Source organism: Furipterus horrens, unplaced genomic scaffold (genome assembly GCF_987537825.1).
Source record: "Furipterus horrens unplaced genomic scaffold, mFurHor1.1.pri manual_scaffold_9, whole genome shotgun sequence".
NCBI lineage: Eukaryota > Metazoa > Chordata > Mammalia > Chiroptera > Furipteridae > Furipterus > Furipterus horrens.
The window spans coordinates 24,706,703-24,719,338 of record NW_028327179.1 but is presented as its reverse complement, the minus strand read 5'-3'; the positions used below and the strand labels follow the sequence as shown (position 1 = coordinate 24,719,338).

General features: G+C 42.0%; 1 protein-coding gene across 1 annotated transcript; it reads left to right on the top strand.

The window, feature by feature from the left end:
• The first annotated feature begins 302 nt into the window (after positions 1-302).
• On the top strand, positions 303-2,900 carry LOC150001451 (uncharacterized). The gene is given in 5 exon segments (XM_090287167.1): positions 303-1,055; positions 1,057-1,122; positions 1,124-1,246; positions 1,248-1,808; positions 1,811-2,900. Coding segments are annotated over 5 exon segments (2,067 nt in total). The 5' UTR covers positions 303-314; the 3' UTR covers positions 2,387-2,900.
• Positions 2,901-12,636: the final 9,736 nt, after the last annotated feature.

The window sequence follows — 12,636 nt, the reverse complement described above, 5'->3', positions numbered from 1 at the left end:
TGGGGGGAGCTACATTTTTAAATATGTAGAGTGTAACACCTATTTAAATATGTTATAAAAACACAAATATAATAAAGTGTAAATGCAAAGTATTTTCCAAGGGTATTTCTTTCTTTCTTTTATTTTCTTTTCTTTCTTTCTTGTTTTATTTTATTTTTTTCCCACCCTGAACACACCCAATCTTATCTGTACAGAATTTTTAACGTGTATTCAACAAGATGCTGGATATTATGGGGATACACAAAAAGAGATCTACCGAGCCCCGAGCCCCAGCCCGGCCGCCGCCGCCAGCGCCGCTCAGAGCGCGCGCAGCCATGGCCGGAGCCCGGACCCTGCTCCCGCTCCTGCTCGGGCAGCTCCTGGCCGTGGCGCTGGTGACCGAGGCGCAGAAAATGGGGCCTCGAGGCCCCCCTGGCCCCCCAGGGCCCCCTGGGAAGCCGGGCAAGGACGGCATCGATGGAGAAGCTGGTCCTCCGGGTCTGCCTGGGCCCCCGGGACTGAAAGGGGCTTCGGGGAAGCCAGGGAAGCCAGGAGAGGCCGGGCTGCCAGGGCTGCCCGGCGTGGACGGCCTGACCGGGAGAGAAGGACCGCCTGGACTCAAGGGCACTCCCGGAGAACGGGGAAGTCTGGGCCCCCCGGGGCCACCTGGGCTTGGGGGCAAAGGACTCCCCGGACCCCCCGGAGAAGCAGGGGTCAGTGGGCTCCCAGGCGGACTCGGCCTCCGGGGTCCCCCGGGACCCTCTGGACTCCCGGGCCTGCCTGGCCCTCCCGGACCTCCTGGACCCCCTGGTCACCCAGGAGTCCTTCCCGAAGGCGCGGCTGACCTTCAGTGCCCGGCCGTCTGTCCGCCAGGGCCCCCCGGCCCCCCAGGAATGCCGGGCTTCAAGGGACCCACTGGCTACAAAGGGGAGCAAGGAGAGGTCGGCAAGGACGGCGAGAAGGGTGACCCCGGCCCGCCTGGGCCCCCCGGTCTCCCCGGCACCGTGGGGCTGCAGGGCCCGCGGGGGCTGCGAGGACTGCCAGGGCCGCTTGGGCCTCCCGGGGATCGGGGTCCCTCCCATTGGCTTCCGAGGACCCCTCGGGATCCCAGGAGCCCCCGGGAAAGCGGGTGACAGAGGCGAGGGGGGGCCCAGACGGGTTCCGGGGCCCCAAGGGCGACCTGGGCAAACCGGGTCCCAAAGGAGCCCCCGGAGTGGTCGGGCCACTTGGAGAGCCGGGCATGCCGGGCAAGGACGGCCGGGACGGCTTTGCTAGGACTGGATGGTGAGAAGGGAGAGGCGGGTCGCACTGGCGCCCCAGGAGAGAAGGGTCCCAACGGGCTGCCGGGCCTGCCTGGACGAGCAGGGTCCAAGGGTGAGAAAGGAGAGCTGGGCAAAGCTGGAGAGCTGGGTGAGGCCGGCCCCTTGGGAGAGCCCGGGGTCCCAGGGGACATGGGCGTGCCGGGCGAGCGCGGCGAGGCGGGCCACAGAGGCTCAGCGGGGGCGCTCGGTCCGCAAGGCCCTCCTGGGGCCCCTGGTATCCGAGGCTTCCAGGGCCCGAAGGGCAGCATCGGGGACACTGGCCTGCCAGGCCCCCAGGGCCTCCGAGGCGGCGGGGGCGACCGGGGCCCGGAAGGAGCCACGGGTCCCAAGGGAGACCAGGGCATCGCCGGTTCCGATGGTCTTCCCGGGGACAAAGGCGAGCCGGGACCCCGCGGCCCCGTTGGACCCAAAGGAGAGCCTGGCAGTCGAGAGGAACTGGGCCCGAGAGGCATCCAGGGTCCCAACGGCACCAGCGGCGTGGAGGGTGTGCCAGGCCCCCGCCCCCCCCCCCTCACGGGCCTGTGGGCTTACAGGGCGTGCAGGGCGTGCCTGGCATCACCGGAAAACCCGGGGTCCCGGGAAAAGAAGCCAGTGAGCAGCACATCAGGGAGCTGTGTGGGGGCATGATCAGTGAACAAATCGCGCAGTTGGCTGCTCACCTGCGGAAGCCGTTAGCGCCGGGAGCCATCGGGCGGCCTGGCCCTGCTGGCCCCCCCGGGCGCCCCGGGCCCCCTGGTTCCATCGGTCACCCTGGCGCTCGGGGGCCCCCTGGCTTCCGCGGCCCCACCGGTGAGCTGGGAGAGCCCGGACCCAGAGGAAACCCGGGGGACAGAGGAGACAAGGGCGCGGTCGGTGTGGGTCTGGACGGGCCTGACGGAGACCAGGGCCTGCAAGGACCGCAAGGCGTGCCTGGCGTTGGCAAAGATGGCCAAGACGGGGCCCACGGCGAGCCCGGGCCGCCCGGAGACGCGGGCCTTCCCGGAGCTGTTGGCGCGCAGGGGACCCCCGGCATCTGTGACACCGCGGCCTGCCAAGGAGCAGTGATGGGCGGGGGCGGGGAGAAGTCGGGTCCCAGAAGCTCCTAAGACACAACCCAGGCAGCAAGTGACGCTGGCTGAAGTGCTGGGCTCTGCAGCGCCCGTTGCTAAGGCCACGCCACGTCCACAGCCTTGCTGGCCTGCCCCCTCCCCCTGCGTCCTCAGTGGCAGCACCTGGTCACCTGTCCCCGCGCGTCCTCCACCAGCTGCTGAGAAGGTGGTCTCCTCGTGGGTTCCCAGCGGCCCATCTGGCAGTGACCGCGAACCTCGGAAATGGGCGCCGCGCGGTAACACCGGGCCGGCCAGGGGCCACACACAACTGGTACACGTCCCCGAGAGAAAACTGCAACCTGTTTACATGGCGTTTGTGTAAAAAGCAGTGATAACCCCAACAAAATGATCGATGAAGCCCTCAGATTCGTGACTGCCCACAGGGCCCAGCGCCCCCCGCACCAAGGTCTAGTCTGGCCCCCGGTTTCTGTACAAACTTGAAACTGTCTGAGCAACAGTATTTATTGACGGTGACTTTGCATTGCACTAAACCTGTTGGTGTTCTCTGTTGTAATAAATAAAGCCACTCGTTTGGAAAAAAAAAAAAAAGAGATCTACAGTATGTTCAGGAATCTCGAAGGGGAAGTGATCAGTATGGGCAGGAAAAGTTGGAGAAGGATCCACTAATGTGTGACTGACCACATATCTGCTCTGACTCAGGTGCCTTTCACTTTGAGGGCAGTGGTATCTGTCTCCTCCCCCTTTGAATTTAATACCCTCAGGTCATTTTCCAGGCTGCAGAAAAGAGAAAGTCATGAAGTCACATTAACTTTTGTCCCATCTCACTCTCACTTAAATTTATTTCTCATACACAAGCCAGAGGTGTCTTTTTGTCTTCAAGATATGTTTTAATTTGCAACTACATCCTGTGGTCAGTAACACATAAGTGTATTCTTTAAAAACAAAGCCAAAAACTTTACAGGTAAAGCTGAAGTCCCATTTGATCATTAACTTCAGGAGTTTTATATGTAGCAGATTATGGGCACATTCACACTCATAAAACATTCATCATAGTGGTTTGCCTAGCATGTATGTCTTATATAAAGGAAATCTAACACTGCACATTATTTTTCAGCTTGATTTTTTTCACTCAATGTTTTGTTTTAGAAGATCTCTTGATATTGAGATGTATAAGTATGGTTCATTCATATTACTGGCTTTTTAATATTCCATGTGAATATACTGCATTTTATTAATCTAATCTATTTATGAATGCTAATGGCCTTCAAATTTTACTATTATTAAAATATTTTAGTAAGCAATTACTCATCAAAATATGCTTTATTGAGTATTTCCCAAGTGCAAGGCATTGCTCTTCTTTTTTTTTAACTTTATTTATTTATTTTTAGAGAGAGGGGCTGGGAGAGAGAGAGGAAGAGAAACATTGATTCATTGCCTCATATACCCTGAAAAATGAATCCCCAGTTGAGGCCAAACCTGCAACCCAGGCATGTATGTGTCTTGACTGGGAATCAATCCTGAGACCTTTTGCTTGGCAGGATTATGTCCGACTCACTGAGCCACACCTGTCAGGGTTGCAAGACATTGTTCTGAATGCTTAGAATATGTCAGTGAATGAAACAGACAGAAATCTCTACTTTACTGTTGTTTGCATTATAACAAGTTTGACAATAAATAATAAACAATTAAAAATAGAAGAGAATATAAGTTATGAAACAAAGAAAATCAGTATAATGTAAACAGGATAAAAGCACTAAAGTGAGAGTTTGAGTTTCTGTATTAAATAGAGTGGTCAAGGTAGGACTCTTTGAGAATATTATATTTGAAAAAAATATTGTCGGCAATAAGGAATTAGCCAAGAAGCTATTTTGGAGTAAATGGTTATAGGAAGGGAATACAAAGACCTTAAAGCAATAGAATTTCCCATGTGTTTCAAGAACATCAAGAAGGGCAAGGTGATTGAAATGGAGAAATGGAAGGAGAAAGTAGTAGAAGAAGAGGTTGAGGGAAGGGTGAAGGACACAGTGTGTATGTGACCACATAGGCCATTATAAAGATTTTGCCATTTACTCTGAATGAAATGGAAAGGTACTGAATGTTTTAAGCAGCAAGTACTTAGAGTATTATACTAGCTACCACTTATGGAATAGATCGTAGGAAGGCAAAAGCAGAAGAGCTTAGGAGGGTTCTTTTTTTTTTTTTTTTTTTTTTTTACATACTGACTCATTTTTATTGTTTTTCTATTATAGTTGTCCCATTATTTCCCCCATTGCTCCCCTCTACCCTGCCTACCTCGCTTCCCACATTCAATCCCCATTCTGTTGTCCATGTCCATGGGTCATTCATATTAGTTCCTTGACTAGACCCTTCCCCTACATTCCCCCTTTTCTCCCTCCCCGCTCCCTCCTGGTCGCTGTCAGTCTGTTCCTTGTTTAAATGCCTCTGGTTCTATCTTGCTCATTTGCTTGCATTGTTCATTAGTTTACTGTAATAGGTGATATCATATGGTATTTGTCTTTCACTGTTTGGCTTATTTCACTAAGTATAATACTCTCCAGTTCCATCCATGTTGTCGCAAAAGGTAGGAGTTCCCTCTTTCTTTCTGCTACACAGTATTTCATTGTATAAATGTACCACAGTTTTTGGGGTTTTTTTTTTTTATCCACTCATTTACTTAGGAGGGTTTTGAAGTAATTCAGGCAATAGTTAATGGTATCCTGGACCAGGAAAATAGAAGTGCAGGTGTGAAGTATGTGCGAGTCTGGATATATTCTTAAAGTAGTACCAAAAGGATTTGCTAATTGATTAGTTGAGGCATAAAAAAAGGGACGAGTTAATGATGACTTTAAGAACTTGGGGCTAAATAACTGAAAGTTGTCATTTACTGGAATAAAGAAGGCTGAAAGAGGAGCAGGTTTGGAGCATCTGCTCATTTGGAAACCAGAATCCGAGATGAGGATTAAATTGCTGACTTGGGAAGTGCAAGACCAAGGCCGTGAGGATAAGAAGGAGAAAGCAAGTGAGGTAAAGCCAGATGAAAATCAAACTAAGTAATAGCTTACTAAAAGGGCTGCATCATTCAGAGCCAGGAAGAGATGCAGCAGGTAGTAAACACATGTGTTTATTCAGAAGTTTAGACTTCTAAGAAAGGTTTTCAAAGAAAAACTGCACTTCAGAATAGTTCAGAAGAAAGACAAAATTTACCTGGTCGGTTTCCTCCCATCTCTCGTTTTCCATTAGTCAAGGGAATACAATCGCAATGCTTTTCTGGATGCTATTAGGTAGTTCCTTGTTGGTCAATGAGCAAAAGAGATTCCACACCTCATTCTTTTCATTGCAGTTCAGAAGTAGATGGGGCTTGGTTTGTGGCACACGAGGGTGGAGAAGCCTTCCAGTGAGCTCAGAAAACTTGGCAAGGGCGCTGGCAAAGACAGCAGCAGTGTGGCCCCTAAGTTAGAAAGCATCTCTAAAGAAAAAGGTGGTCAAAGGAATTTGAAGAGGCACAGAAGGCTTTTGTCTAATAAAACAGTAGTTGATGAGCAGGCCACTGGATGTGTGAGGTTGTAGTTTAGGAGAGTGAGCTGGTCTATCTTGAAGTCATCTGCCTACAGATGCCATTTAAAGCCACACATTTTACATAACTAAGAAAATGAATGTAGTTGGAGAAGCTCAAAGTCTGAGCTTGGGGATACTCTGAACTGACAGGGCCAGAAAAGTGAGAAAACAACAATGGAGAATGAGGAATGAGCAAGTTATATGAAGGGAGAACAACCTAGAAGTGTTTAGAAACGGAAATACTAAGTTACAGAGTCTGCACCATTCATACTTTAATAGACATTCTCAGATTGCCCTGAAAACTGGCTGCCCCGATGTAGATAATATCACTCTATGAGAGTTTGTTTCCAGAAACGTAACCAACATTGAAATTAATTTCAATTGTTTTCCTAATTTGACAAAAGAAAAGAATGGTATCTTACTGTTCTTCCAAATTTCACTTGCTTATTTAGTGCAATTGGATAATTTAAAAATAAATTTTCAAGTCGACTGAGTTTCATTTTTTGAAGAATTATCTCTGTTTTTCTCCAGTTTTTGTATAGTTGTCTGTACTTTTCTTGTTGCCTTGTTAATGTTCTTTATGTTGTATACTCCCTTGTTTTGTGTTATCGATATATAATATTTTATTTGTATTTATATATGTTTTTCTCCCAATTTCTCTCCTTCTTGTTAACTTCGTTTATGCTCTCTTTTGTCAAATGAGTATTAGTCTTTTTGAAATAGTCACACCATTTGGTAATGTTTTCTTTTACCAAATTTACCTTTCAAAATGAGTCTATTAAAAAGACTTCCTTACCTTAATATTCTAGAGACAGTTTTCTTTATTAAAAAATGATATTTCTGTTTTACTTAGGTCTCTTCTCCAACTGAAATTTGTGTTTGAGGTATATATGTGTAGCAAAAATGCTTACACATATATTCTATTTATATTATATATATTTGGCCATGTGGAGAGACAGACATATTAAATAGTCAATCGTTCCAATCACTGATTTGTTATATAACTTCCAGAATACATCGAATTCCCACTTATGCATGATCTCCTTCAGAATTTTCTATGGTTTGTCTTTACTACCTTCAAGCTCTCTGATATCTTCTGTGTTGAGGGTTCCCAAGACCACCTTCAGGTTTGATGATTTGCTAGAAGGACTCAGAGAACTGAAAAAACCTGCTATACTCATGGTTATGGTTTATTACACTGAAAGGATACAGAGTAGCTGAAGCAAAGGCAAAAGGCGCAAAGGGCAGAGTCAAGGAGAAATAGGCACTAGCTTCCAGTTGTTCTTTCCCCTGGAGTCATTGATTGGACTTACTTTCTCACCAACCTATGGCAAAATGTATGAAGTATTGCCAAAGAGTGATCTCACCTGTGCTTGGTTTTGAGGCTTTTATTGGGGGTCAGTCAAGTAGGCATAGCTGATTGCCCATGGGGCTGAATTTATACTTACTTAGTTTCCAGCAACTCCAGAGGTCAAACTAATACAATTTGGCCCTGGTTCTCCACCATAAACCACACTGATGTGGCATGCCCCAAGACCTCATGTATGCAAGATGTTTTGAAAAGATGGATTGTTAAGGAACAGCCCTTTCATTTGAATGTGAAAGCTTTGCACACTCTAAGCCTGATGATTAATGCCTTACTGCACATTTTCAAACACATGTATTTTTTTTCCCACTTTAAATTTTGCCCATGTCTTAGTCTTCCTTGGTGGCAAGGTTGGTTTGAAGCAAGTTAGCATGCAATTTTAATGCAGAACTCCCCCTTAGTATTTTGAAAATGGACAAAATTTATGGATGTGATGCATCTACTGAACCTGATAAAATAGTGATGAAAACGGATTTTTTTCACTTTATTGTGTTGTTTTATTCTCTGATAGCTTTCGAACTGTCTCTTTATCCTTAACACGTGGAAGCTACCCACAACATGTTCAACTGTGAAGTTTTATTTGTTCTTTTATTGTGTATTTGTTTTAATTTTGTTTGCATTAACTTTTACAGTATGCAAAATCATGCTATTATTACTTCAAATATTGGCTTAATTTTTTTCTATTACTTTATTATGAAATTCCATTTAAATAAAAACTTAAACTTTTGGATTTTTACTTTGTGCTCCTTCACTTCTCTTTGGTACTTTAGAGAGCCGACTCATTGTTCTTCATAGTTATATCCTATAAAGTGTCTGCAAGAATTGAATTTGCAAATATTAAGCAATTGTCCCCAAGAGGAATGCATACATTTTATATGTGAGAACTATTTTGTTTTTTAGCTAGGTTCATTTTGTTATTCAACCAGACTATGATTAGGTTTTTTTAATTGATTTCAATGAATTGGTTTTCCTATGATCACTAATTTCTTTTTCCACAACTATAAAATTTTGTTTTATAACTATTTACTTTTTTGTGTCATGAGTGTATTACTTTTATTTATTTCTTTGTAGGTAGTAACTATACTTATTTCAACTCCTTTTTGTTTCCATACTATCTCTATGTTATGGGTATAAATTCTTTGACTCATGAATGTGTTGCTTCCTCTTCTGGTGTTTCTCAGATGATGATGATTCTTAGTCATATGTTGATCCTATGTCCTCAGTTATGACAACTGCTGACACCATGGCCTTCAGTGTAACACCTTTTTGGTGACGTCATCAGTTTAGCTCTAGCAGTAGTGACAGCCTTTGTTCATTGCTTTTCTGATATAAGAACAATTTAATCCCATCTCTTTCTTTCAATATAACTATGTATTAATATTTATTTTTCTAAACTTGATACAATATTTGTTTTAAACTGATAAACTACAATATATTTTGAATACGAGCCAGAAATTTTGGTGTGTACGTTCAGTGTATTATTATCTCGAAACTAGGAGTGGCATGGTGGTGTTAGAACTTGATTGGGGAAATAGCCAAAGAAATAAAAGTTTCTGACAGATACTGGACCATAAAAAAAAAAAAAAAAAGTGCAGGCATAACCAAACAGTATCCCAGGACAAGTGAATATATTCTCTGGATTCTGTCTCCTTCCTTTCTTCCATCTCTTGCCAGTGCCTTTTTTGGGGGGGGCCAGATACAATCATAAGCCAGAGAGTGGGTGAGCCCAGGAATGCAATTCACTGAAGTATTTTAGAGCAGAGCCTAAAAGGAAAGTTAGCAGAGGAAAAGCACCACATCAAACTACTTTTAAGGACTAGTTTGCCAATATCCTGCCTTAATGCACACAATACAGTGTTTAATTGATTATGAACTTAGAACTTAGAGCCAAACTTCTTATGTTAGCCAAAATTAATGTGCTTATTAGTATAGTCTATACCTCCTAATTATGGTATTTTCTTAGCTAGTATTTTTTACTAACATCAATATCTTAATTCAGATATATATTTATATGTAAAGATATAAATTATACATATAAGTATAATTTTATTAAAAAGTGCATTTTAATAAATTCTACATACGAACATACCACGATTTTATCTAAGAAGGTTTGTATATATAAAAGCCCACTAGTTAGCTGAACATCAAGAGATTGGGGCAGAGGATGCTCCTGCTCTGACCAAAATTATTTAATTTTCTTTTCTTATTAGGCTTCCTTAGAATATCATTTAAAAAAAATTTTTTTAAGATAAGTAAGCAAAGAAGTTAAGGCAAACATTTGCCATGCTCAATAAACAATGTTCTAATGTGCTAATTGATTCTAATCTCAACAGCCAACATTAGCTATGTTAATACACCATTAGACAGAAAAATAAAAGCATCATCAGGAATACAGTCTATCAATTGAATACATGAATACATCATGGTTGAATACTAGCCGGTAGGTAGTAATTAGGTAGTAACTAAGGGTACCTCAGACAGATATTGGTTGATGTATATTTAGCAGATACTATGCAATTCTTTTTTTTCAACTCTATACTTAGTAGTATATTATCTTTATGTACTGTTATTACTAACTTTACCACAACTATTAGTATGATATTATATAAAATATACAGATATTGTATCAGGAACTGGGAATATGAGGATGAAAAATCATGCCCTCAAAGAGTCAGCATATAACCATGGAAAAGACTATGTAAATGAACAATTATATGCAAAAGAATAGGTGAAGCAAAGTTTGTGAATGAAGTAGATGCCACAGAAATAAGTCGCAGAGAATGTGATTAACTGTGTCTAAGAGCTTTATAGGTTATTTAAAGAGAAGTTGTGCTCTGAACTGCATTTTGTATTTGATTCAACAGCCTCCTTCAAGATGTGTATTTATACGAGTTTGGTGGACTGGGGCATACTCAGGCAAGGGGGATGTCCCCTTTGGTTGTGCATTTCTCTTAATGCAGCTCATCTACAAGTTATGGACTCTCATTTATACTCTGATCTCTCAATTTTAAAATTCTTTATAGTAAGGTTTATAACTCCAAATCCAAATATTAGAATCAATCATGTAATGGCATTTATTGCCCTATCAACAACATCTTTTGATGATCTCTCATGTGCTAAGTGCCAGCTGTATGTACTAGTGGAAGAGACATCGATGACAGTACATTCTTCTTAAGAACATTGATAATCTAGTAAAAAGGCAGAAGATGCACAATATGATAAATATAACGGTGAGACTAATGCAACAAATAACAAAGAGATAATCATAATTAAATGTAACCATATATTACATAATAATATGGATGGTATGTATAATTTATATTTGTGTAATGTTTAATCACTTACACATGTTTCCTCATATTAACTTGACTTAATGTTCACAAATAGTCTCTGGGCTTGATGACGGTGTTTCTATTTCATCAATGAAGCGAAATAGGTACAGAGAAGTAATAAATATATAGGAAATAAAAGAATGAGAAAATTTAGGGTCAGGGTTTGAAAGGGAAATAGGCTATAAGATGGATTAGACTAAATGCTGTTGAGAAGAGATAGGGAAAGGCAAGTCAGGTTAATGGAAAAGAAAAGATTATAGATAAGAATATGCAGAGTGTGTTAGTGAGCAGACCAGCTTGGCTAGAACATGTGTATGGAAGAGAAATATGTACAAGTATATGAAATCTATAATATCAATGATTAGGAAAAAATGTGCAACAATAGAGAAATGATTGAATAGATTGTTTATTTATGATAAAATTCTAAGAAGTATTTTAAAATGAAGTAAATAGATAGCTGAAGTCAGAGTAATGATGAAAATAATTGAGTTTTATGTGACCATTTAAAAATAATTTATACATGTATATGGTATAAAAATCCAGAAAATATGAAGGATTTGTAGTAAAAAGTAATAATTTCTTTTTAGTACCCATTCCACCCCCCACCCCCCAGATGCAACATGATTATAGAAATAATTTCAATTCTGTCAAGAGAAAATTGCTGCCTCATCCAGGGTAAAGATGACCGATGTCAGCAATCTGCCATAGAGAGTGTGGCTGGACTCCACTAAGGGCATGACTATGTGCAGGGATTGGCATGGGTTTCTGTTGCTGGCAGATTGGGAATTCCACACTGGAAGTGGGTAGTTCAGAAGCTTTGGTGGAAAATTTGTACTTTTGTTACCCCTTCACCTAGGGTTATCCTATGGGAAGTTAATTTTCTCATGTATCCAAACTTGCACAGGCCTCAGAAAGACTGAGTGGATGCCTTTCACATGGTGGTGGCAGAAAAGCTCCAGGTCAGAAAAGAAGACATTCAGAGAGCTAGGAAGCAGTGTTGTCAGGTTACATCCGCAAGCAACTGGTGGCTGGAGCAATGGCCAGAGCAAAATGTTGAACTGAGAGGATATGAAGTAAGGCATACAAATCATCTGATCCCTTGACTCTTCAAGGCAATAGTCTTTGGGAATGCTATTTTGCTTTCAGTAAAATCAAAGAAGGGATGAGTGTAGAAGATTATATAAAATATCAAGGCTAGGAATTAGTCTCTTTGTGTCTAGGAAGAAATAAGAAGAGAAACTTTCTACTTTTGAATGGAAAATATTTTATGCTCCTGAGTGGACACCTAGTGTACAAGTATTTTAAAGACCTTGATACAGATTACTGAATGGTTTTAAAACATTATCAAAGCACATTTTGTTAAGAGTATCTATTTCACTGTATCTTTGATAACATTGGAAATAACCATTTTTAGTCTCGCAGTTTAACAGTTGATAAATGGTATATTTTACATTTGTAATCCCTTGATTACTAGCATGGTTATATTTTGAAAATGTATATACATTTATTCTTCTCTTGATGGCAAGTTTAAATCCTTTTCCCATTTTTTAAATCGGACTTCTTTATATCTAAAAACTTGTTGTGTCTAAGACCTCTTTATATATTAAGAAAACTAACCTATTGTTCATTATATACATTGCAAGTAATTTCCCACTTTTTCATTTGCCTATAATATTATGCTTTTAAATATTCAACCCTTTCCTATTTTTCCCGCTTTTTTGTAGTTTTTGTCAAAAACTGACATTTGAGTAATCTTTTTCAAATACACCTTTTTGGTTTTTACCAGACTTGTTGTTGAAAGCTAAACTAAATCTGCAAGTCACAGTTAGTTGTCACTTGTCTCTACTTATCTGTTATAATCTCCATTTGTTTAGCATCCCTTTTTTACAGTTAATGATAGAGATAGAAAGAGCTAAAAATTTACCCTGAAGAGCAAATGGACGATAACATTGCATTACTTATTATAACATATCTTTTCAGTGGCTCAAAACGATTTTATTTATCTCTCAACTTAGTAATGTGGAATATCCCAA